Source organism: Furipterus horrens, unplaced genomic scaffold (assembly GCF_987537825.1).
Source record: "Furipterus horrens unplaced genomic scaffold, mFurHor1.1.pri manual_scaffold_4, whole genome shotgun sequence".
NCBI lineage: Eukaryota > Metazoa > Chordata > Mammalia > Chiroptera > Furipteridae > Furipterus > Furipterus horrens.
This window is the reverse complement of record NW_028327174.1, coordinates 2,042,061-2,067,909: the sequence shown is the minus strand read 5'-3', so window position 1 is coordinate 2,067,909 and position 25,849 is coordinate 2,042,061. Positions and strand designations below refer to the sequence as shown.

Genomic DNA, 25,849 nt, shown 5'->3' with positions numbered 1-25,849 from the left:
TTTATGTCTTCTTATTTTAAAAGTTTTTTTTTTTTTTTTAATGTTAGTCCATGTCATTTATGAACCTGTATACAATGACTTGTCTTCCGGTTTGTTGAAGCTGCATGGCAGACAGCATTTGCCACAGTGTCTGTCCAAGCGGCTGGCCTTGGAGATGCCAGCCCCCGTTCCCCCAAGGGGCGCCCCCCATGCAGGGTGGGCAGCGGCCCCCTTCTGAACATCGTAGCCAGACAAGCACGCCCATCTTCCAGCTGCTTGCCGGCAAAGGTCGGTCTTGCCTTTCCTTCCTGATCCTGGATCTTGGCTTTGATGTTTTCTGTTGTATCTGAGGGTTCAGCCTTGAGAGCGACAGTCTTCCCCATAAGGGTTTTCACGAAAACCTGCATCTTTGTGGCAGTTCCGCCATGGATGGGCAGATCAGAAAGGGCTTAAAGTGTTCTTTGTAGGTGATATTTAAGAAGGTTTTTAAAATCCACTCGGTCTAACTCTACTTTTTAATTGAAATAGTTAAACCATCAACATTTGATGTAATTATTGAAATGGTTAGATTTAGGTCTTCCGCTTTATTATTTGTTTTCTTACCCCTTCTGATGTTTTTCTTCCGTTCCTCATTAATTCCTTTAGCCTCAATCATTCCACGTATATTTCTCAAGTATCTCTTATGTGCCAGGCATGTTTCTAGGCATCAGCTCTGGCCCCAGTTCTCATGGAGCTTCCGTGACGGGGGTAGGGGGAGCGCGAGGCAACAAAAATAACCAGGACATGTGCGATCTCAGTGGGATGAGTAGTGTGAAGAAAACTAAGGCAGTCTAAGGGACGAGGGTTGAGGATGAGATGCGGCAGTCAGGGAAGGCTTCTTGGAGGAGGTGCCATTGAGCCAGCAGATCTGCATGAAACAAGGGAACAAGCTTCACGGAGAGCTAGGGGTAGCGTTCCTAGCAGAGGAAACTGTAGGTGCAGAGGCATGGGGGCGAGAATGAGAGGGGGGTTAGGAGCAGGGCTGGGGTGAGGGGAGGGGTGGGGGAGGGGAGGAAGTGTCGGTGGGGAGATGATCAAATGCCAGAGCGCGGGGTCTTGTAGGCCATGGTCACATACTGGAGCCTCATCTCCAGTGGGGCAGACCTGGTTTCTATTCCAGAAGCTTCAGTCTGCTGTGTGGGAGAGAGATGGTAGGTGGGCAGGGATGGAAGCACGGAGGCCCGTTCCATGGGGTCCATGGTAATTGAAGGGACCAGCCTGGCAGCTGAGAGAACAGCTGGGGACGCGCACTGAGCTTGACTTGGTAAGGCTTTGGGACGGTGGCCCGGTGGGGAGCTCAGAAGAGATGGCGTTCAGTCGTGGGTTGGAGGCCTTGCAGCAGGATTGGCTCTGTGATTTTCAGGGCCCTGGGAAACACAGGGGCTGGGGTGGGGGGCTTGTTCAAATTTGGTTAGTAATTTCAAGGTAGTAGAAGCAGAGCTTTCAACCAAGCACAGGGCCCTCCTAAGTGTGGGGACCGCGGCCACTGCCCAGGGGGCACACCGGGGTGCCAGCCCTTGGTGCTCGGAGTGAGTGAAAAGGGACAGACAAGGCTCACTCCTGGTTCTATCTGTGGAGCCTGTTAGATCCCAACTGGAGTGGCCTGGGAAGGGCCTGCGTGAGGATGGGCCTCGGAAGGTTGCTGCTTTGAAGGTCAAACACAGGCAGACCTCAGCAGTCTCCTGGGGGACACCTGATCTCAGTCTGGTATTAGGGGCTTATGGACTGAATGTCTGTGTCCCCCTGACAAAGTCCCGTGGGAAAGCCCTAATCCCCGAGGTGGCGGTGTTAGGAGGAGGGGGCCTTTGGGATGAGGTCATGAGGAAGGAGCCCCCGTAATGGGGTTCATGGCCTTGTAAGGAGGTGAAGGGAGAGCTCGCTCTCTTTTCTCTGAGCACACACTCAGGGAAAGCCTGGTGAGGCTGGCAGGAGAAGGCACCGGGAAGAGGCCCTCCCCGAGAACCAGCCCAGGCTGGCCTCCAACCTCAGCTCTCTAAGCCCCCAGTGAATGGTCTTTGGTTTTACAGCCTGGGCTAAGATGATGGGAAGGTGGGGTCGTCAGAGGTCATGTAGGGAGGAGGCCCAGATGGGGACGTGGACAGACCCCAGAGTCCTCCAGTAATGAAAGACCAGGCCGAGGAGGAGAGGGGAGGGCATGGCAGGGTGGCAGGTAGACCCAGTGGGGGTAGGGTCCCAGGAGACACAGGAAGAGGGCTTTCATGAAGGGTGGAGCCAGCCCTGACCAGTGTTCAGTGGGTCGAGCGTCTTCCCACAAAGCAAAAGGACGCCGGTTCGATTCCCAGTCAGGACACAGGCCTGGGTTGCAGGCCAGGTCCCGGGTTGGAGTGTGCAAGAGGCAGCCGATCGATGTTTCCCTCTCACATTGATGTTTCTCTCCCTCTCTTTCTTCCTCCTTTCTCCTCTTTTTAGAAAAAGAAAAAAGAAACAGCATAGCCAACTGTGCCAGATGCAGCCGAGGTCAAGGAGGAGGATGTGGGGGAGTGGCCGCTGGGTTGGGGAACAGAGAGGTCTTCAGTGGCCTGCGCAAGGTCAGTGTCAGTGGCGTGTGTGATGGGGACAACCTCATACAACTCTTCAGGCAAGGTTTGCCGACAAGGTGGGGCAGGGAATTGGAACAGCAGGGGGAGCAGTGGAAGGGCATGCTTGTGAAATATCTTAGATGTACAAGACAAAAAGCATCATCAAGAACACCCATGTGCCCACATCCCAGCTGCAGAAAAAGATCAATCCCAATACAGTTGGCCTCCGGGGGGCCTTCCAGGAGGGACCCGCAGCACCCACCCAGCTAATTGGTTCTTAATATCCTCACGGGGTCCTACTGCCCCACCTCCCGTTCCCACCGGGCACGTGAAAGGTTTCCGTTCTCTGCGTGTCCTCGCCAGTGTGGCACTGGGTCAGCCAGAAAGTGGACTTAGTGTTTTTCCGTACAATGGCTCCAGTAGCGCTTAGTTGTCTTTAACTTCATTTGACACAATTTTGTTAGATTGTGTGGAGACCACGGTCACGTCAGCGTGCATTTAAGAAGCCTTATCAAGGTAGGTAAGTTTTTGTGCCGTCACGTTACTATTGAAGATGGAAGAAGATACACAAGATTTTCAGTGTATTCTGCTTTATTATTTCAAGAAAGTTAAAAATGCAACTGAAAGGCAAAAAAGAATTCGTGCCGTGTACGGAGAAGCTACTGGGGCTGGCCGGACGTGTCAGAGTGGTTTGCGGAGTTTCTTGGTCCTATGGACATTCTGGCCAAATAAGTCCTTGCTGTGGGGCTGTCTTATGCACTGGAAGATGGTTAGCAGCAGCCCTGGCCTCTGCCCACTAGAGGCCAATAGTGGGCGACAGCTGACATGCTCAAAGTATCCAAATCAATGAACTTATTGGTGAAAATGAAAAACGTGTCTTTTATTTTACAGAAAAATTAAACGGGCTTTTTGGCCAACCCAATACAGCATTCCCTCATTTATTGTGGGTACTCCGTTCTAGACCCCCCGCCCCGCGACAGGTGAAGATCTGCGCAGTAGGACCCTTACACTGATTTTAGTGTTTATATATATTTTAAGGCTTTATAAACCCTTCCCACACACTTGTAAACCGTCCCCACTCCCTTATTAACTTTTCCACACTTTTATAAACACTACTTATGTTCTTAAACATATTCTACACTCTTAAACCTACGTCACTTTAACAACATACATATACAGTTCCACAAAATCCCACAATAAGAGTGAAAAACCTGTGATAAATAAATATAACATTTAAAAAAATCCCGTGATACAGTGAACTGCGATACTGTATTTTCTTTTCTCTTTTTAAATCCCAGCCTCCTACTGGGGGCTGGGGTTGGTGGTGGCATTTTATTGTGGTTGTGACTTGCATCTCCCCTATGACTAAGGACCTTGAGCATCTTTCCAGAGTTTGTTGGCCATCTGGGCGTTTTCTCTGGAGAAGGTCTCATCATACCCTTTGCTCAGTCATTTGCGGTTGAGCTGGAAGACATCTTTATGTATTCTGGGTACCAGACTCTTATGCAATACAGGATTTGCCAATATGTTTCCTATTACGTAGTTTGTTTATTCACTTTCTTGATAATGCCCCTTGCTGCAGAAAAGGTTTTAGTTTTGATGAAATCCAATTTTTCTCGTTTTTTTTTTTGTCGCTTGTCCTTTGGTGTTGTATCTAAGAAACGATTGTCCGATCCAACATCACGATTTACTCCTAAACTGTCTTCTAAGAGTCTTATAATTTCATCTCTTACATAGGACAAGTAATATTTTTAATGCAATATTGGTGAAAATCAAAATTAATGCCAAAACAAGATGGCGAACAAAATAGCAATATTTCAAATCTGATCCTGCCCTTGAACTACGCTTGACTCCTGCACCTCGGGGAGAGGTGGGCAGGGTCAGACTAAACTGGGAGGTAGCAGTCGGTCCAGAGGTTTGCGGCCGATGGCAGAGCTCAGGTAGAGACGAAGCTGGTATCTTTCCGACGCAAGAACAGGACGGGCCCCTGGGCACTGGTGGGATAACAGAGTCGTACGGGATACTGGCCAGAAATAACCCCTATGAATGCGCGCGCGCTTGGCTTCCAAGTGGAATTAGAAATAGCTTGAGTGACCCCTGTCCCAGGGCTCCCGAGCCTCCCAAGGGACTCTGCAGTCACCTCCGCAAGAGGGCCCTCAGCAGGCAGGAGCCCCTGGTGGTACTGGCGAGTTTGGGGGGCAAGACCCGGCTGGTTCCCACAGCCCTGGATGTGGGGAGCCCCCGAACACCCCTCTCCCTCACCAGCGCCCTCTCTGGGCGGTCCTGCCGCGGAGCCACGCTGTGCGCTGTCCCCTGGGTGCCTCCGTCCCAGGCCGACCAGTGAGCAAGCGGGGAGCGTCGCCGCCCCGCCCCGCCCCGCCCCTCGGCGCCCCGCCCCGCCCCCACCAGGAAGCCCACGGGCGCAGCCAGGACCCAGGACGCGACCCCGCACCGAGTGCGCACCATGGCCGTGGCCGCCTCGCTGCGCGACTGCCAGGTACGGCGGGGCGGGGTTCCTGGGCGCCCGGCGGAGCCCGGCAGATTCTCCTGCGGGCCCCTCCGCGGGAACCAGCGAGACCCCGGGACTTCCCGAAAAGCATGGACGCCGGGCGTTAGTGAGGGTCTCCTTGGGGACGCCAGGGCGGGAGCTGGCCCGTGTGGCACCCGGGGAAGGGGGCGTTCAGAGGGAGCAGCGGTGGCCTGTGTGCGGAACGGGGCGTAGAGGGCATTTCCCTGCCCAGGGGAGTCGCCGGTCTGCGTCCCTGGCGGGGCACCGAGGCTGGCAGTTGCAGTGAGCGCTTCTGACAGTCTCGAGACGTTTCCACGGACAGACCTGCAGGGGGGGGAACAGTCCGGTTAAGAGGCGAGATGAGAGGCATTGTTTCCGGGATTGGCAGTGTACACCTTGCTGGCCAGGTGGGGGACCACCCCCTCCGCCCGGCACTCTAGTGCCAGACCCTTGTGTTGCCCCCGCAGACCTCCGATCTGCCTGCTCCGGGAATTTTCTAAATGTCTGCTCTCCGGGGACACTTCCCAGTCCCCCTGTGCATTCTTGAACCCCATTCACAGAGAGGCCAGCCAAGGGTCTGAGGCAGGACCTTGTCCAAGGTCACACAGCTATGAGGAGGCCGCTTGGATCTGCCCGGGGGTCTGCCTGCCAGGGCGTAGCCCTCCCTCTGCTCCCGCCCGCACCGTCTATGAAATCCGGGAGTCTGCCTGCCCGCCCACGAGCCTGGGTCTCACAGAAACCCACGCCTGCCCTGTGCGGGGCCTCCCACCCCTTCCGCGCTTGGGGGGCTGGGTCCGTGCGTGTTTATGGAGGGCTCCGTGGGGTCAGACCCTGACGGTCCCTCTTGCTGTGTGCAGGCCTGGAAGGATGCTGGTCTCCCGCTCTCAACCACAAGTAACGAGGCCTGCAGACTGTTTGATGCCACCCTGACCCAGGTAATGCCGTCCAAGGGAGGCGGCCCCTTCCAGAAAGGTCCACGGTGAGGTTTCTGAAGTCGGTCAATGCTTTTAATTAATCTTTCATCGTTAAATGGGGAGGGCGTCATCTCACAGCTACGTCTGCCATTTGCTCATGCCACAGCACGAACGGGGGTCCGTGCCCCCTCTGTCCGCTTGCTAAGTCCTCGTCCCGGCTGGCGTTCCACCTGCGGTGCTCTCCGGGTAACGCTGGTGCAGGCACGGCCTCACACGTTCAGGACGTCACAGCTTTACCGGCACTCCTGGTCTATAAACAGAGAAGGCCACCCCCCCACCCCCACATTCCTACCCAGGTCGCCTGGGAAGTGCGGGTAGAGCAGGACCCCTGGGGACCCGAACTCTCCTTCCAGTGCCGGAAGCGCCCTGGCATGGGCCTGAAGGCGCGGGCAGCGCAGCGATGCTTGGAAAGGTGGTGGATGCTTTTTAAACTGCACGGCGCCTTTAGCAATTGACTGCGGTGGAATCTCTGTACTCTGTACCCCACAACAGGGCACCTTAGAAACACCCTCGCCGGCACCCAGCATGGCTGAGAGGTCCCCTTTGTGGCAGGCAGATGGCAGCACGCTCCGCGTTGGGGAGGGCCTGCCAGGGTGCTGCGCCTGCTGGGGGGCACGCACAGTGCAGGTAGTCTGTGGCGCCCCTCCATCTAGGGCGGGGGACCCTGTCCAGGGGCTGCCCTCGCCTGTGGCTGTTCCAAGACCCTCCCAGTCACTGGGGACACCAGTGAAGGAGCCTGTGGTTGCAGAGGTGGGAGGGTCTCAGAGGTTAAGTCCAACCACTTTGTGTGGCAGGTGGGGAGACCGAGGCCCCGCGAGCTGACCTTTGCAGTGAGCTAGGGAGGAGCGGGCTGGGAAGCTGGAGCCGTGAGGGAGCTGCCTGCTGACTCCATCCACGCAGCGCAAAGACCAAGGAAGCTTCTAGAAACATAAGGGGCGTGCACAAAGCGCCTGGTGAAATGCGGTTGGCTTGCTCAGTCCGCGGCCTTCTCAGCCCGTGTGGCCGCTGTAGGACAGCGAATGTCCCCCTCCTGTCTCACGGCACACACGGACTGATCACTAACACCCTGGGGCACGCCAAAAAATACATACGTGTATACATTGCGGACCTAACAAAAAAAAAGGTGTAAGGTTGATTCGTTCACACCAAATGGCTATGGCTATGCTGGCTGCTGTCATTTTTTAAACCCTCACTCGCGTCGAGGGCACGCCTGTTGGTTTTTAGAGATGAGGAAGGCAGGAGAGAGAAGCATCGATCGGCTGCCTCCACTGCGCGCCCCGACCGGGGACTGAACCCGCACCTTAGGCAGGAGCCCTGACTGGGGACCAGATCGCACCCTTTTGGTGCACAGGGACGATGCTCCAGTCACATGAGCCACCCGGCCAGGGCAGCTGTTGTCATTTTTTAATTTGACAATCTAAAGGGAAAGAGGTCAGTGTCCCTGACCAAATAGTCAGGTGTCGCACATTTTAAAAAATTCTTGCGACGCCCACCACGGTTGAAAATTGCTGCTGTAGCGCCTCGCTTGGTTCGGCCGCACGTCCCTCCGGGCGGTGACAGCAGCTGCCCGTCCCGCCCACCTGCGCGTTTTCCGTCCCATGTCTCCGTGGCTCTGTGCCATCCTGCGTGAGAGGACGGGTCCTCTGAGTCTCTGCGCCAGCTCCCCGTGTCCTCCGAAAACACCCTGGCTAATTCTGTGTAGGTGAGGTTGGCCTTCTGACAAGGCTCGCTCTTACATCTAATGCATTGTTATCATTTTAGAATTTTTAAAAATAGGCATTAAAAAAAAAGCCTAGAAACAAGTGCACCAAATTGTCACAACGGGGATAAGATGAATTTAGGGGTAAGTGTTCATCTTTTGGCCCCCAGGGCATGGCCTGACTCCCACAGCGAGCGTTCCCCACGGTTCTTCTTAAGAGGAATGAACGAGACACAAGACAGGGGAGGCTCCCGTTGGGGCGCCGGATGCCAAGGCCCCTGCGGGGCTGAAGCTGACGTCAGGGTCTGGTCGCCTGTCAGGCAGCCCCACCGCCCCGGAAAGTGTGCCTTGAGTTACACGTGGTCGGTCTCTTCACCTGAGATCCACCCAGTTGTGGGTTTCCTGAGAGTCCAGAAAACAGTGTTCTGGAAAGGAAAACGACCCTGCTTCAGATGCGTGCCTTTATTTGCACGCGTGCAGGGCTCCGGGGGCAGCTCCGTGTGACCTTTTGCGTTGCAGTATGTGAAGTGGACCAACGACAAGACTCTTGGTGGCATCGAGGGCAGCCTGTCGAAGCTGAGGGCAGCGGACCCGACCTTCGGTGAGTGGCGCTCCCCCGGGCTGAGGAGTCGTGCCGCGGTGGCAGTGAGCAGGCTGCTGTTTGCAGGGAGGAGGCGAGGGGAGGTGCCGGCCAGTCCGGTGGCTCGAATAACAGCTGCCCCCACAGAGGTGCCAGGCTCCGGAGAGGGCATCGCTCAGATCTTTCCCTAATTGCATGTCAGTTCTGCAGAGAAGACCGTAATCCCGTTTCTCAGGGGAGAACGAGGAGGTTTGGAGACAGTAAGAGAGGCACCCAAAGCCACCCACCTGCCCCTGGGACACACGAGGTGGCTCCTGCAGCCTCTCGGGTACCCAGAGCACTGGGTGCATGTGGGCGCGCCCAGGAACCGAGGCTGGCCTCGTAGGCAGGCCACGTGCACAGCAGACCCTGGGACCCCCCCAGGAAGCTGGCCCCGGTGTGGCGTGAGGTTCCAGGCCTGGGAGAAGGGCTGAGGAGGGGGTGCGGGCAGGGCAGCAGGGATGCTCCTTCCTATTCTGCTGTGGGTGGGAAGGGGGCACAGAACGCGGGAACAAGGAAGCTGACCTCAGCCCATAGGGGACTCAAGGAGCTCGGGGTGGGCTCAGGTGGTCCCAGCACCATGGTTGGGTCCCAGGCCCCAGGGCTGAGTTCCGATTGCCTTTGGACACCCCCTGCCTCGGTCAAGGCGAGGCCTGGAAGCCCAGGTAGGACCTGGGGGCTTGCACACCTGCCACCCCCCACACCCTAAACTCTCAGTGCGTGAGAGCAGTTAAGGTGCGATCGTGGCTTCTGTGCTCTGGGGACCGGCCCTGGACAGCGTCCACTGAGTGTCCCCTGGAGACCCCGAGCTGGCTGTAGTGACAATATCAGTTGATAAGGGAAGCGAGGGGGACGCCCTACCAGTTCACCTGTGTCCAGGTGTCCAGACAGGGGCGCTCGCCGAGCGCCCTTGTTGGGCAGGTGTTTGTGGCGGCACAGGGGCTTTTAGGGTTCCCGCCCCTGCTCGGGCCCAGGCTGAGTCCTGCCCTGTTGGGGGCGCAGCGCCCTGCCTCCCTGATGCCTAGCTTGTCCCTTTTGGGACGTGGGCCACTTGCTTGTTCCCCACGTGGGGCTGGGCGGGGCCCCGACTCACCAGCACACCCCCCCCCCCCCGCAGCAATGGGCCATGTCATCTCTAACGGCCTCGTGCTAATTGGCACCGGAAGCTCCGTGAAGCTGGACAAAGAGCTGGACCTGGCTGTGAAGAGCATGGTGGACGTTTCCCGCACCCAGCCGCTGACGCAGCGGGAGCGGCTACACGTGTCCGCCGTAGAGGCCTTCGCCAAGGGGTGAGGAGCGTCCCGGGCCAGGGGCTGGCGCTCCGAGGCCGTGCCGGGCGATGCCCCCGGCTGCCCCGCGGCCCCGGCAAGGGTGCCCCGGGCTGATTGTCACCCAGCCTCCCCAGCCCGTCTGGCTGGAAGTCCCATCCAGCTGCGGCCCTGTCCCCAGGGGGCTGCTGAGCGAGGAAGTAGCTGGCTGGGATTCCCAGCACGGCACTCAAAGCAACTTCGTTTCACCAAATAAATTGGTTATTTTCTTACAAAAATGAAAGGACCGCATCACAGAAATATATAAAAGGTGAAAGATAAATCCCTTGGCCCCGCCAGACAGGAACAGGCTGCCGCGTGTTCTCACCCCGCCTTGGAGCACCTGCTCATGGCTTTCCAGGTGGGCCCGGCCTCTGTCGCCCCTGCCGCTGGGCCCCTGCACGTGGGCGTCCGGGACTGCCCCGCAGAGCAGGGTGACCCGGTCCTGCCCGGCCTCCCCGGCAGGTCGGTGCCGGGTGCCAGTGCAGGGCTGGGTTCCGCCGCGACACTCCTGCCACTGCCTCGTGGTCTCCGGTGTAACTGTCTTTGGAAGCTTGTTAAACCCGTTTTTTGGTTGGTTTGAATTCAAGAGTACAGCTTCCTATCGGTTTGTCAATTTTATGAGGCACACCCTGACGTAGACACTTTTCTATATCCAGTTAGGTCGTCACTGAGTGTCAGTGATGATTTGTTCTGTGACTGGGATCCAAACAACATACGATGTAGCCAGTTCTGCCACTGGCCACTTGATAGAAACGAGGGTTGGGTTCCTACAGCGTCTCATCCACGTTAAAATGAGAGGCCACAGAACAGAGCGCTGTCCTCCGAAGCCCTGCCGCTGTCCGTGTGTCAATACTCAAGACTGGTCCAGGGCAGACTGCGAGGCAGGCCAGCGTGCTGCCTGCTTCCTGGCACTCCCTGTGGCTGAGAAACCCACCCCTCTTGGCTTCCAGGAACTTCCCCAGGGCCTGCGATCTGTGGGAACAGATTCTCTGGGACCACCCGACGGACATGCTGGCTCTGAAGTTCTCCCACGACGCCTACTTTTACCTGGGCTACCAGCAGCAGATGCGCGATTCTGTGGCTCGAGTGTACCCCTTCTGGACGCCGGGCGTGCCCCTCAGCAGGTATGTGCCCCTTGGGGGTCACGTCATTTCGGTGTCAGGGTCTCTCTCCTCCGCCCTGAAGACGTGGCAATGCCCCTGGCCCTCCCCGACGAGGGAGACATGGTCACTGTCCCCCTAGTGCTTTACTGTGAAAAGCCTTTGCCTCGTAGGTCTCGCCATCCTGGCACCGAGGTGGGGCAGGGGATCAGTCAGCACAGGGTGGTTTTTGCCTCAGGAGCAAACATACCGGAGACCTGATTCTCCAAGGCTCAGGGCACCGGACGGTTGTGGCTCATACATGTCACATGCCCACCGCTGTGCAGCTGAGGCTCTGTGCCCATGTGCAGGGGCCACAGTCTCCCTCCAGCGTCCTGGCTGACGAAGCAACTGCTGTCTGGACACACCAGTCGCTAAGAGGGAAAGAGCTCTCCTGGGGGAGCCACAGTGGCACGTAACCGCTCAGAGTGACAGGGACGCCTGTGACTCCCAAGTCAGTGGCCAGAGCCGGCCGCCCGCCCCCAGGAGGCCGGGAAGTGCAGTGGTACTGTGTGCTTGGAGGAGAGGGGCTGCGGGTCTGGGACCAGCCAGGTGACCGCCGCACAGGGTCCCCTCCACTGCATCCTAATCGTGGGGCTGGTGTGACGGTCAAACCGATGACTGGGTTGGGGAGCTGAGCTAGTGAGGGTCCCCGGAGAAGCAGCCAGTGCTGTGTGTATGTCTCTGCTTATGTTGTTTACGCATACATGTAAATAGCAACGTCTGTCTCTGTACATGTGCAGAGAGGTCTGTCTTAAGGGGGTGGCTCAGGCTCTCTCGGGACTGGCCAGTCCAAAACCCACAGGACAGGCACAGTCTGGAGAGTCAGGGAGAGTCTCTGTGTCGCAGGCGGGAGACAGAATCCCTTCCACTTCCAGGAGGTCAGTCTTTCCTCTTAGGGCCCCGCTGATTGCACAAGGCGCACCCCCGCCGTGGAGGGCGCTCCACTTCACCGCTGGTTTCAGTCTCAATCCCATCAGAAGACTGCCCTCCACAGCAGCATCCAGGCGGCGTCTCACCGGTAACGGGGCGCCAGCCGGGGCAGCACCGTGGACTCACCGCCAGTAGTTGCACAGCGTGAACATTCAATACGTGTTTAAATGTTCGCAGCGAATGACCCCCGTAGGAGCGCGATAAATATTTGAACGCGGGGACTGGAAGCCAGGGCTGTGGCACATCACTTCCGCAAATAATAGAAGCTGGAGTTTAACTCCGTCCGTGGGAATAAAGGTTTCACCCGAGTCTCAGGTACAAACGCTGTGGCCCAGTCTCGCGCTCACGTAATCCCAGAAGGCCAGGAAAGCACGCCTCTTCATGCGTGACTGCCACAGGGCTCAGGTGACGGTGGTCCCGGGGGAGAAATGGAAGTGAGCATTTAGCCTGCGGTGCGGCTTCAAGCCCACCCTCAGCTGGGCCCGGGCCGCGAGGGACGTGGGCAGACAGGGTCCCGGCCTCCAGGAGAGGGCTCTGGGAAGGAGCGGTGCACCGTGCCAAGCAGAGAAGCCACCGACAGCCGGCGGCCACCGCGGCTTCCCGGGAGGTGACCCTGGGCTGATCCTCCCAGGGAGCATCGCTAAGCAGTCAGGAGGGAAAGTCCATCGTCAGCCCCAGGGGAGACGCTGATGTCTTAGGAGGCGGGATGTGTGCTGCAGAGGGTCAGCCTCGGAGATGGGCTTTGGCCTTGGGGACCGTCGTACAACCCATAAAGGTCGCACTGCGCCTCGCCACCCAGGAGCCCCGAGTGGCTGGGAAACGCGGTGCTTGGCGCGGTGCCTGGCACAGGGTGGGCACCTGGCCGGCGTGTGCATTAGTCCCCTGGCACCGCCATAACAGGGTGCCACAGACTGCGTGGCTTAAATGATAGAAGTTTATTCTCTCACGGTTCCGGAGGCCCTGAGTCTGAAGTCAAGGCGTGGGGGGAGCATGGCCCTCCGGAGGGTCTGGGGGGGGGTCCGCCCCGCCTCTCCCAGCTCTGGTGGTACCTCTCGGCGCCCAGCTGCGTCACCCCGGTCCTGCTCTGTCCTCACGCGGCTTGTCGTGTGTGTGTCTGTCTCTGTGTCCAGGCTTCCCTCTCCTGTCTCTTGTGTAAGGACGCCAGTCACGGGATCTGGGACTGCTCTGCTCTGGTGCGCCCTTTCCTTAACTCAGTCACATCTGCAAACGCCCCGATTCCAGACCAGGGCGCGCACACGTGTCACTTTAGGGGACGCGTTCAGCCCGGACAGGGCCTCTTCCGAGTTGAATGATCCCGGTCCACTTTTTAAAAAAGACTTTTGTTCTGTTTGTAGCTACGTGAAAGGCATCTACTCTTTTGGACTGATGGAAACCAACTTCTACAATCAGGCGGAGAAGCTCGCCAAGGAGGTGGGTGGACCCTTCCCGAGGGGCTGAGCCCGGGGGTGGCGTCAGTGGGGACAGGAGAGCCAGCACTCAGGGTGACCCCGGCTGGGTCCCCGCTCTGGGCCCATCTCCTCAGAGGTTTGGGAGGCAGGGCTCGAGGTAACAGAGCAGCTGCCACCTGTCACCTGCTCCTGCCGTGGCCGCAGTGCCAGGTTGCACAAAGTCCCTCCACAGGCGAGGAATGTGGATGATGCCCAGGGAGGCCCGGTCCCCTCCCCCAGTCTGGCGCACAGGACCACCTGACCAGACCTGGCACCTGGCGTCCCAGCCAGGCCTCCCCGCTGACTCGGTCCCCAGTACCCCTCCCCAGGAGACAGCCAGCACCCTTCGGGGGCCCTTGGGCCCATAGGGTCTCCAAAGACCGTCCTAGTCACAGAAATGGTGCCCAGCGTGGGAGGATGGGTTCTGTGCTTTAGCTCTGAGCCAGGGCTTGCGGGGGACCTAGGCTCCAGCTCGATGGCCTGGGGGTCAGCCAAGAAGGGTCCCCTGGGGACCTCGGCAACTGGGCCTCCCAGTCGTGTGGCGTCCATCTGAGCACCGGGGGCTGGTGGGATGGTCTGAGAAGACACACAGTGACCGAAAGGCACAGGCAGTGGTGGGGCGGGCTGCCCACCTGCTCCCTTCAGACCCCTTCCTTCTGTCGCACGCCCTCCTGCGGACGCCGCAGGCTGACCCCCACTCCAGCGCACCACAGGTGAACACTGGGCAAGGCCAGGCTGGGACCGGGACCGCCAGGGGCTCAGGAGAGCAGGCGGGGCCCTGGAGGCTGGAGAGGCCTCGGGGTGGTGACCCCTGGGCCCCGTCTCTTCCAGCCAGGCCCCGGGGCAGGCGGAGGCCAGGGCGGCAACGGACGGAGCCACTGGACTGGCTGAGGCTCAGGGCAGAGGCAGGTGGGGCGGGCCCAGGGCCAAAGGCTGGGAGGCAGCAGGAGGGCAGAAGGACCTTGGTCGTGGCCCCAGGAAGCCCCGCAGCGGGGGTGGGGCACTGATCGCAGCAGCGGGCTGGAGTGGCTGCCTGAAGCTCTGTTTTGGGTGAGAGCCGTGTGCCTAGCGTGTCCTTTCGTGGGCCCCTGCTCAGCTGCGCCCAGCAGGCTCCCAAAGCATCCTGGTCCTCAGGGCTGTGCCCCAGGGTGCCATTGGCCCTACAGACACCATCTTTCTTACACTGTCCCCATGAGGACCGGGCAGGAACTGGCGGCAGGGTGACAGGGCTCGCTGGGGACCGCCAGTCAGCCTTGACCCCCACAGCAGGTGCCTGGCCTCCCGACGCTGCCTCTGTGAAGGTCACGGGGTCTGCAGCCACGGCGCCGGGGGGCCCGAGACCTGGGGCGGGGGACCTGCGACTGTCTGCAGGACCCTGGGAGCTTGGGCTCCGTGCACCAGGTCTGGCGCTTAGCAGGCGCCCAGGAAGCGTGAGCTGAACACGTGAGGCAAGAGCGACGCCTCTGTGTGGTCCACGCCGTAACCGCACGTCCTGCCTGCCTTGCTGGTCGCTGCCAGGCTTGGGGTCACGTGAGGAGCTATTTTTATTAACAGTAATAACGTCAGAGCAGCCCAGAGAGTGACACGTGTGGTCATCACGTGTGTGTTGGTGGGAAGCGGCTGCGGAGGGCCCCTGGGCACAGCGTCGACACACACGGTGTCCCAGAGTCAGGGCAGGTGACTCAGCCGTGTCCTGGAGGCCATGCGTGGGCTTGAGCCCCGGCTCGGGAAGGCCCGGCTGTGTGGCCCTGGGAAGGCAATTGGCCGCTCTGTGGAAGGGGCAGGGGGGACCCTCTTTCGCAGCATCCTGCAGAGGGTCAGCGGGACTGGTCTCTGAGGCCGAGCCCGGTCCCCACACTCACCCACCCGGCCGCCCGGCCGTCCAGCCCAGGCCCCTTGCGCTTACCTTGGAGACCCTCGTCCCCCGGCAGCCTGACTGACCCGCGTTCCTGGACTCTCCCCACCCCCGGCCATCTGCCAGGCTTTGGCCGTGAACCCGGCGGACGCGTGGTCGGTGCACACCGTCGCCCACGTTCACGAGATGAAAGCGGAGATCGAGGACGGGATGGACTTCATGCAGCGCTCGGAAGCCCACTGGAAGGTACGAGCCCGGCCGGTGGGTCCTCTGCCCGAAATCCCGTCCACCCCCTCGAGTCAGGCCAAGGCGCCTGCGCAGGAGCTACAGCGTATAGCTTGGCTGTGTTCTCAGAGGCATCTGTGCAGCCGTGGTGTCCCCTAGGAGCCTGTGTTTCGCAGGTGACCCCAGAACTGATCTTAGCCTGAGGCCATTGGTGCGGAAGGGACAGATAAGAAAGTCCCCAGGGAAATGAGCTCCTGGCGCGGGTGGGCCCTGGGAGGGCCCTGAGCTGCCCCCGTGCCTGCAGGCTCAGCGTGGGCCCCGGGAGTGGGCTCGGGGGGAGCTCCGGGCTGCGGGGGCCCGTGTGCTGCGGTGCAGGGGAGCGTCTGCAGGGCAGCGTCGGGGGCCTCGCCACTGCCACCCCTGGTGTCCCCAGCTGCGGCGGCCCTCCTCAGTGTGCGCCTGTTGTCCTCGAGCTTGTGTCTGGCATGTAGCCTGGCCGCCTGTGCAGGTGTGGTCCACGGCCCTGCCCTTCCCTTTGCCGTGCGGGGTCCCCAGGGCACCAATGGCCAGGACATCAAATCTCTGTCAGGGCCTGGACTGAGCCGCAGGTGCTCAGCAATTAAGGGAGCCGAGGAGGGACCAGGGACCAGGCGCAGTCCCCTGCGTCCCTCGGCAGCTCCCTGGCCGGGACCTGCCACTGAGAAGTGCAGGCGGTCCCTGACTTGTAACGGTTTGACTCTGGACTTGCTGACGTGGTGGTGGTGAGAGAGACGCACACAATGCATTACCTGAGATACTCGGCACTTCACTACCTAACAGGCCTGTGTTCAGAGATTTGGCCCGACCGTGGGCAACTGTCTGGGCACGTTAGCGTGAGATCTGTGGATTAGGTGCGTTAAATGAACGCATTTTCAACCGATGACGGGTTATTGGGATGTCACCCCATCGTCACTCAAGGAGCCCCTGTGACTTAGCGGAAGACGGACTGCTGGCTTCTCCGTGTGGCGTCAGTACAGCAGGGTGTGAGATGGGGTTGGGGACTGCGACCCCAGGCGGCTCCCGCTCAGGTCTTCCTAAGGGTCCCCAGCCTCTGGGGATGGGAGAGCCTGCGGGGTCTTGCCTCGGGTGCCCCACGCAGATGCTACTAGTTCCTGAGGGAGCCGTGATCAGGGTGGGGGAGCAGCGTGGGGCCCCGCCCAGCCAAGGCCGGGGCGTGTCCACGCTGCACCGAGGGAGGCTGCAGAGGCCCGGCCAGGGCCTGCCAGCTCGTTCCACTCACAGCCCCCCCCAGACCCCAGTTTTACTGGGCCTGGGTGTTGGAGGCCTGGCTGCATTCCATGTGGGAACGCAACCTCTGTGAGCCTTGGTTTCCTCATCTGAGCGCCTGCTCTTCTGACAACTCCGAAGCCCTTGGCCCCAAACACGTCCCCTTTGGTGTTGGTTCCCCGCACTCCGAGGTGTGGGGGTCTGCAGAGAGCAGCCTCCGTTCCTTTTTCCTAGAGACTGAGATTTTCCTCTCCCCTCTGGCTCTTTCCCCAGGACGCCGACATGCTTGCTTGTCATAACTATTGGCACTGGGCTCTATATCTGATTGAAAAGGTAAGATGGGGGGCCGTCCTGTGCCGTGACGCCATCCAGGGAAAGCGGTGCTTCCCCCGCTTTGCCAGGCTCGTACCCCGTGGGGTCACAGTCTGTGGTGCGCGTTTAAACGGGGTCCTGAGGCGAGAGAGCTGTCATGTGTCCAAGTCGCTTTTTTAAACAGATTTTATTTATTTATTTTTAGAGAGAGAGGGGCTGGAGGGAGGAAGAGGGAGAGAAGCATCCGTGTTTGAGAGGAACACCGATCGGTTGCCTCTTGTACACGCCCCAGCCGGGGACCGAACCCACAGCCCAGGCCTGTGCAGGAATTGAACGGGCGACCCCTTGCTTTGCGGGAGGACACCCCACCCACTGAGCTGCACCGCTCAGTCTCTGCTAGCTTTTCAGGCTTAAGCTATGTCAGCCACGTTTCACGGTCTGGACTTGGGGTCACTGTATTGTGTGCAGACCGGGGGTCTCCCTGCTGCTGGGGTGAACTGCTGAGCCCCCAGCCCACAGACTGTACCTGCAGGGGCCGCGGGACGCTCTGAGTGCTTTGCCCAGGGGAGCGAGGGGCGGGGCACACCCGGGTCCCCAGTGGTTCCCACTCCAAGGGTGCTTCTTACCGTGCTGCTTATCCCAGACGCTCCCTCGATGTCCGAGGAGAGATGCTTGGAAGACGGGGACCTGGTAGTGACACGGAGAATGCAGTGACCCCCCTGTCTGGCCAGAAGCAGGGACCTCAGCCGAACGTACAGTAAGGAAAAGAGAGAAAAGGCTAGAAAAACCACAGACAGGGGCTTGCCGCAGGGGGACCAGCGTTCACAGGGGAAACGACGCTTTGACGAGCCGTTCCCTTGGCAGCGGGGGCGCTTCTGTCTGTCCCTTGTGATCAGACGGGAAGCCGGGGGCGCCGTGGCCCCCGCGGCTCCGTGCCCCCCGCCCCCCATTACATGGGGGGGCTGCGGCGCGCTCATCCTGGGCTCATTGCTCAGCACCACGTCTCCCCCGCCCCTGATATTAACCGCGGGAACTTCCCTTTTCCAGGGCGAACACGAGGCCGCGCTGAGCATTTACGATGAGCACGTAAGTGCGCGCGGCACGCAGCTCGCTTTGCTGCCGCGGCTCGGCTTATAGTGTCTCGGGCCCCGAGCGCAGCGCCGCTGTCCCGGCCAGAGACGGCAGTTGGAGCTGGCGCACAGGTCCCGGGCGACCCGGGGCGACTGGGGGCTGTAACCTGCGGGGGATGCGGACGGCCGCCTGGTTGTGCGCCCCCCCCGCCCCCCGTGGGCGTCGCTGGCCATGCACCTCTCCGTTGGTCATCCCTGAAATCCCAGACGCTTGGGTCGTTTTCTGGAGACAGAATCTTTTACTGTAGGAACACACACAGGACTGAAGTCCCTTCCCACTGGCGTGTACCTGACCCCACCGTCACCTCCAGAACGTTTCATCTTCCCAACTAAACTCCGCCCACTGAGCGCTGACTCCCCATTCTCCTCCCCCAGCCCCTGGATGCGCTTTGTAATTTTAAAAAAGATTTTATTTTTTTATTTTTAGAGAGAGGGGAAGGGAGGGAGACAGAGGGGGAGAGGAACATCCATGAGCAAGAGAGACATCGACCAGTTGCCTCTCACGCGCCCCCCACTGGGGACCTGGCCCACAACCCAGGCCTGTGCCCTGACAAGGATTCAAACTGGCGACCCTGGGGTTCACAGGCCAGCGCTCAGTCCCCTGAGCCCCACCAGCCAGGGCTGCTTTTAAGAGGAAAAAAAAAGTCTCATTCCCAGGCCCAGGTACCCCAGTACGGGCCTCATGGTAGAGTCTTGGGCTTGTGATGTGGGGTCTCAGCACCCGAGGGAAATGCTCAGTGTCATTTTCTTGAAGGGGTCCTTCTGAGTCGTCAGGGTCCCATGGTGAGAACAGAAGGGTGGCGCGAGCCGTGTGCCGTGAGGGAGAGCCCCGCTACCTAGGACCGTGGGCTGCCGAGAGCATGGTCCAGGGCCGGGGCTGGGGTGGCGATGCCGGGGCCGGAAGCGTGCTCCCCGGGTGTGCTCTTTCTTAGGCCTGCACCTGGGGGGTGCTGAGCCTTGGTGGGGGCAGGGGTGTGGTAGGGACGGTGGTGGGTGGTCACGGGTCTGCTGAGGCCCCGCCTGCCCTTGTGTTCCAGATCCTCCCCAGCCTGCAGGCCAGCGGCACCATGCTGGACGTGGTGGACACCTGCTCCATGCTGTACCGGCTGCAGATGGAAGGTGGCCAGATCCCCGCTCTCCCGCTGGCCGCTCCCCCCTCCCCTCCCACGCGACGAGGGGACCGGGCCGTGCAGGGGTTTGTGAGCGGGCCCCTGCAGTCCCGCGGCAGGCCTTGGGTTCCACACCCCGCTGCGGCTGGGGGCACCCGGGGTTCTGCCCCCTCCCAGCTGCCTGAGCCCGTGGGACCGGGCTGCCACTGCCCTTTGTCTCTGTTCCCACGCCCCCGCCCCCGCCGAGCCGGCCTTGGGCCCTGCGCCCGGGTGACACCTGCTGTCCCACGGCCTGCCCCCAGGCCTGCGCGGTCCAGCTGGCAGCAGGCCACCTGTCTCTGAGTGCTGCCTCCTTTTCTAGAACGAGGCGGGTGGGTGTTTCTCAACTCTCTGGGACTTCAGAGCGGGTTCCCCACATGGCCACCCCGTGCTCTGCAGGTGGCCTGGAGCAAGCTGGCCCCGGCTCTGGGCGCGGGACGAAGGAGGGCCTGCAGCCCACCGCCGGGGTGCTGGTTGGTTCTGTCTTCCCCAGGCCCCGCACAGCCAAAGCGGGACCCGCTCTAGACTCTGGGCCTGCAGGACAATGTGGGGGCCGGGCGGGCAGCTCACGAGGGTTACTGGAAGGCTTCCCTGTGGAAGTGAGATGTGAACCGTGGGAGGTGTGTAGGGTTCTGCCAGGCAGAGATGGGAGAGGGTGTTACAGGAGGAGAACAGCCTGTGCAAAGCCCCCAGGACACGGGAGCCTGCAGCCTGTCATGGGGACGCGTGACCGGAGGGTAGGGGCAGTGTGGTCAGGCGGAGCGCGGCGGCCGGGAGGTGGCGGGAGCCGGGAGCCCACAGGAAGGACGGGGTGCAGAGGCTGGCTGTTCTCCGGGTCCTGGAGGGGGCTGCTGCGGCAGGGATGCCCCGGTGGCAGGGCTGGGACACAAACCTGCGCTCGTGGGAGGCCTGTGTCCCAGCTCCCGCCCAGCCCGTCCAAACAGTCAGGAGCAGAGCGAGGACGACTCAGAGGCTGTGGGTGCAGTGGGGCAGGTGGAGAGGAGACGAGGCCCCGTGCTCCCTCCCCAGGCAGAGTGGGGACTCAGGACTCAGGTCCAGTGTTCACCAATGGAAGTCAAGGGCAGCCTCTCGAGGAAAGGAGGTGCCTGCAGGAGGTGTAGGAGAACCCGGAAGCTTCCAGGAGCTGGGAGGGCCGGGGCTGGGGGCGGCGTTGGGGAGGGGTCAGAAGCAGGGACTGTTGGGAGCTGAGAGCTGTGGGCCCAGAGGTGGAAGGAGGCTACTCCGCAGATGTTTATTGAGCACCTGTTATGTATCAGGTGCTGTACAAGCAGTTACATGGGGAGAATTTAAAAAGTGACTTGGGGATTTGTTAAAAGGGCTAGAAACTATGTCCTACTCTCCAATAGTTTTTGAAATTAGCGTTCTACCTTATGCATGTATTGCTTTTATAATCGAACGCAGGGAACATAAACCGGGCCCTTAGGCCTCAGCATGGGGCTGACTGCTGCTTGCCTGCCCGTGCCCTGCCTGCCTTCTGCACCTGCAGCAGGGTCGGGGGAGCCCACAGCGTGCAGGTGCGGGAGGCCCGGGCGCAGGATGACTCAGAGCCTCACACCACGCCTGTGGGTTTCCTCCCCACGTCCTTAGAGGTGTCTGTGGGCAAGCGGTGGCAGGATGTGCTGCCTGTGACCCAGAAGCACAGCCGTGACCATGTCCTGCTCTTCAACGATGTGCACTTCCTGATGGCATCGCTGGGTGCCGGGGACGCCCGGACCACACAGGAGCTGCTGACAACCCTGCAGGACGCAAGCGAGTATGCAGAGGGGCCAGGGTTCTGGAAGCTTCTGCTGCCGGGGCGGCTGGGGAGGGGGCCCGTGGGTGAGAACAGCCTTGGGGACACCTATGGAGGGCAGCTCCCAAATGGGAGCCCACAGGTGTGCACGCTCTGTCTCCGTGTGTGCACCACATGGGGGACGTCCCCCAGCACACAGTCACCTCTCCATCTCCAGGGGCTGTGAGAACCTTTACATCACGTGGGCAGCCTCCCACAGGGACACATGGGGTCCCAGAGCCAGAGACCCACTGCTGACGAGATCTCAGGTCCCAGACAAGCACTTCTCTGCTCTGAGCCTCAGTTTCCTTGTGTGCAAACTGGGGACAGTGCCCGCTGGGGCAGGCTGGTGGGACAGCAACAGGCCGCGATGGTGGCAGGGGGCGTCTGGGGAGGCAGGTCCTCTGCAGCACAGGCAGTGCGGTGCGGCCGCCACGCACTTCCCGCCTGGAGGCTGGAGCCCTGGGGGGCGGGGCCCCTGTGGTCTGTCCTGAGGCCTGGCGAGGGTGACGGCTGGCATAGTGGCTGCTTGCCCTGCCTTTCCTCCCAGGCCAGGCGTCCAGCGTTAGGGAGCTGTCACTGCACCCCAGGGGAGGCCCGAGGAGCCCACGAGTCACTGGGGCTTTGCGTCTTGCTTTGGAGAGCAGCTCTGACGGAGCAGGCTGCCGCCCCCAGCCCCCAGGGCTGTGACCAACAGCAGCAGGCCCGCGGGGGACACGGGCTGCCTCTGCTGTGCACGCCTGCTGTCGGCGCCAGCGTGGGTGCCAGGCCTTTGCCGGCACTGCCTGCCGTCCCCTGCCAGCCGCGGGCTCAGGGCTGCCGCTCCTGCCTTACAGACGGGCCCACTGAGGCCAGGTCACTCGTGAACTGGAGTCCAGTCCCGTTGAACTGAGTTTAGAGCCCTGTTCGCTCCCGCCGGGTTGCTTCTCCTCTGCCACCTCACCTGACCCAAGTCCCCACTGCACACCAGACACAGGGCCAGGGACGCCAGCTGAGCGGGCGGGAGATGGGGGGCTTCAGTGGGGCCGGCAGGCTGCAGAGAGCGGCTTCTCGCTGGGCTGGCAGGTCCCCTGGGGAGAACTGTCAGCACCGCCTGGCCCGCGCCGTGGGGCTGCCGCTGTGCCAGGCCCTGGTGGAGGCGGAGAGCGGGAACCCCGACCGCGCGGTGGAACTTCTCCTGCCCATCCGCTACCGCATCGTCCAGATCGGGGGCAGCAACGCCCAGGTGAGCCCCAGCCTTGAGCCGCGCCAGCCGCTGGGGCACCAGGGCCCTGTCCAGGAGCCCCTGCTCCCAGCAGCCCCGGCTCCCCGAGGGGTGGTGCCCGCAGTGGGAGGGTGTCCTTGTCCACACACCCCCCGCCAGTCTGTTCCTGAGAACAGGCGGCTGGCAGTCGAGTGGGGGCGGTCCCGGCCCACGTCCCAGGAGCCTAACCTGCCCGGGTGACCTTCCAGAGAGACGTCTTCAACCAGCTGCTGATCCACGCGGCTCTGAAGTGCACCTCGGGCGCCCACAGGAACGTGGCCCGGTGAGTCCCTCGCTCACGTCTCCAGGCCGGGCTTGGGGAGGCTCTCGGGTCATGGCTGCCTGGCTCACTCGGGGGTCTCCCCATGGGCCTCTGGCATGCTCAGCGGTCCCCACCTCCCTTGGTCTGAGGTTATGAACCGGGGTGCTAGGCTCCCCCTTTTTACCAAGCTCAACTTGGCTGAAGGGGACCAGCCACCCCAGGCCCCCTGCCCGGCCCTCCCCAAACCCCTCCTCATTCTAGCCCTGTTGAGCCACAGCGACCCAAACACTTCCCGCTCCTTCAGGCCCCCGGGCCTTTGCATGTGCTGTGCCCTGCGCCTCGGACACCTGCTTTCTTTTTTTCTCCTGGCTGCCACCTACCAACCCTTCGGGCCCCAGTTCCCATTCTCCTGCCCGACTGTCCTGGGGGCCGGGAGGAGTGGCGGGCAGGCAGACCAGGCCCCAGCTGCACAGAGCTGGCTTCTGCCGTGGGAGCTGGCCCCATGCAGTTACACAAACAGACTTAGAACGGCACCAGGGCAGGCGCATCGCTCTGAGCGAGCAGGCAGGGCGTCGGGGAGGAAGGAGGCCCCACGGAAGTGACCACCGAGGGAGGCCTGGAACCCAGGGGCTTTACCCGGGCCTGGCGGTCTGGCCAGGGTGGGGGCTGGGGGGCTGGGCATGTTGGAGAGCGGCCTCGGCTCACTGTGCCCTGCACGTGGCGGCTGAGCTCTTTGCCACCTCCGGCACCAGCCTGTGCGCTCCTGGGGGGGGGCCCAGAGCCCCTCCTTGTCTGGGGCCCCTGCGCCCCGCTGGGACAGCAAGGGAAAGGGGAGAGAAAGGAGTTGGAGGGTGCCCGCTGGGCCAAACGGCTGTAGGGAGATAGCCTGGGACAGCCCTGGGGGGCCTGAGCTCAGGTGCAAAGCCCCAGGGCCTAAACACAGGCTCAGAGCAGCTGCTGTGGGCAAGACACAGAGGCGCCGACAGCTGCTCCAGACCGAGCGGCGCAGGGGCTCACGGCCGGCGAGGCAGGGGCGGGCGCAGGGGAGCCGGCTGAGCTCTGAAGCGTCCGGGGCCCTTGCCCGTGCCCCTCACCCCTCCGTGGCCATGTGCAAAAGTCACACGTTTCTCTAGCAGCGGCAGGCCCTGGCGTGGGTGAGAGTTGGTGCCTCTGGTGGCAGCGGGGCAGGGAGGAGGGGTCCTCAGGACAGAGGAGGGCCGAGGCCTTCAGCTGGGGAGCTGCGGTGGGGGCAGGGGCATTGGGTCCGTGCTGGGGGGCTGCTGCTGCATGGAGGCGGTGCCTGCTGCTGTCAGAGTGACAGGGCGCCCCCTCCAAGGACACCCACCTGTGGGGCCACAGCTCAGCTCAGCACCCCACCCCCCTGTGGCCCTGTCCTGAGTGCCAGGCCCAGCCCCGCAGCTCCCTCGGTGGTGCCAGAACTGGCTTTAAACTTGGGGGTTTTCTCTCCCCTGCCCCTCTGCCACTGACTCCTCCCAGAACAGCCTCGGGCGCGGGCCCCAACCCCACCCCCGTGCCGCTGGGCCCTCTCAGCCCTGAGCTCCCCAGCAGCCAGGCCACCGTGATGCACGCACCCTGGGGCTCCAGTTCCTGGAGGCACCATGGGGACAATGTAAACATTCTCTGCAAACACTGAGGTCCCCGTTACCCTCCTGCCGTGGTGAGGACGCTGGGCTGTGGCCGGCCCCCCTTGTCATGCTCACATTGCCCTCACCTTCTTTCCGGCCCCCCTCAAGGCAAGACCTCCTGCCTCTGGCCTTTGCCCAGCCTGTCCCCTCTCCAGCAGCCTGGGAGAGGGAGTGTCTGACCCCCTCAGCCCAGCCCGACTGGCCAGAGTCCTGCCTCGGGGCTGAGGGGAGCCCTCAGGCCCCCCATCCTTCCGTCGGTCCCACCGCAGCCCCCTCTGTCTCCGCAGGGGCCTTCTGATGGAGCGGGACGCCTTGAAGCCCAACTCACCCCTGACTGCGCGGCTCATCCGCAAGGCAGCGGCCACCCACCTCCTGCAGTGAGCGGGCCTGCGAGGCCACCCTGCCCTGCCCTCAGTCAGGGGCCCCACCGGCCCCCTCGGCTTGGGCCACAAGCCTGTGGAGGGTCAGCTGCAGCTTTAACAGAAAGGCCCGTGGCCTGCGGCGGTCCAGGAAGGGGGACGCAAATCTGTGTACACGTGATTCAGGATCTTCTAACTCTTGTTGAGGGACAAGGGACCTCCGTACGTGGTTTCCTTTGTCAGCCGTGACATTAGTCACACGCACGCAGCGCACTGAGCTGGCGGCTTTCCGGGGTTGAGGGTGGGGCTCCGGGTGTCCTGTTGTGACAGAAACCAAGGCGTTGTGGCAGGTGGCTTCCACTAGACCTGGGCCAGTGCTGCAAGCGCCTCTCGGCTCCTGCTCCAGCCCTTCACCGGGCCCCGTGTCCCCCCCGAGGGAGCCGCGGGTTTTGGTTTAACATGCTGACTCAGTGCTGCTGGGTGAAGGGGGAGTCCCAGCCCATGAATGTTTCACGGGTCGCTCAAGTGTGGACTGCAGTTAGGAAGGGACTCCCAGGGCAGGGGAGACAGGTCTCCTGGGAGGCAGCAAAGGCCCTCAAACAGATTCAGCAAATTCCTGCGATTAAAATATCTTAGTGCCCTGGCTGGTAGCTCAGTTAGTTGGTTAGAGAGTCATCCTGATACGCCAAGGTTGCAGATTCGATCCTTGGTCAGGGCACATACAAGAACCCGCCAATGATGCAGAAGTAATTGGAACAACAAATCGGTGTCTCTTTCTCTCTCTCAAATCAGTAAAAAAATAAAATAATGACTTGGTTCCTTTGACTTGCTATTACTGGGCAATGCCACTTTGAGCATCTCCCATGGGCCAGGCCTTGAGAGACAGGCTTCTCCTTGAACTTGGGGTGTGGTGGATTGGGGTGTGGGGTCAAGGAAATGGTAATTACATTAGGATTTCGAGAGGTGCGGTCTCTCCCCAGGACCCAGGGACTCATCCTTAGGGGGAGCCTGCCCTTCATCCTGAGCTGTCCCTCCTGCTCCCTTGACAGCCTGCTCTCACCCCATCTGTCCTCCTCTCTCCTGGCTCCAAGCAAGATACAACCTGGCCAGGGAAGCAGGGACCCTGGTCCCTCCTCTGGAGAGCCCTCCAGTCCCCCACTGCAGGCTGGTGAGGGCCCCTCCTCAGCCCTGGGCACCGGCCCTGGTGACCGTACCTTTCCCCCCAGTGTGACCTCCTCAGGTCAGGGGCAGCATCTGTCAAGTCCAGTGCCACCCAGCACTTGACCTGCACTGGGCATCCGCTGGCGCCTGTTGATCAGACTCGTTAATGAATGCATAAATGAGTGAGGCAGAACATACTGGGGGAAGGAAGAAGTGAATCTACCATCGTAGGCCAAGGACAAAAGAAAGAGGCTAAGAGGT

At 61.2% G+C, this 25,849-nt stretch overlaps 1 protein-coding gene across 1 annotated transcript; it reads left to right on the top strand.

Annotated features, from left to right (window-relative positions):
- The first annotated feature begins 4,964 nt into the window (after positions 1-4,964).
- Positions 4,965-25,185, top strand: TTC38 (tetratricopeptide repeat domain 38). The gene is made up of 14 exons (XM_090272257.1): positions 4,965-5,055; positions 5,925-6,002; positions 8,260-8,341; positions 9,477-9,648; positions 10,620-10,793; positions 13,097-13,172; positions 15,171-15,290; positions 16,809-16,868; positions 17,895-17,933; positions 19,015-19,096; positions 20,734-20,899; positions 21,983-22,142; positions 22,370-22,443; positions 24,356-25,185. Exons 1-14 carry the CDS (start codon positions 5,023-5,025, stop codon positions 24,447-24,449), a joined length of 1,410 nt encoding a protein of 469 aa, XP_090128383.1. The 5' UTR covers positions 4,965-5,022; the 3' UTR covers positions 24,450-25,185.
- Positions 25,186-25,849: the final 664 nt, after the last annotated feature.

Coding starts and splice junctions, on each gene's coding strand:
- TTC38 (XM_090272257.1), top strand. CDS start 5,023: ATGGCCGTGGCCGCCTCGCTGCGCGACTGCCAG. Junction 17,934..19,014: donor TGAGCATTTACGATGAGCAC/GTAAGTGCGCGC, acceptor CTTGTGTTCCAG/ATCCTCCCCAGCCTGCAGGC. Junction 22,444..24,355: donor GCCCACAGGAACGTGGCCCG/GTGAGTCCCTCG, acceptor CTGTCTCCGCAG/GGGCCTTCTGATGGAGCGGG.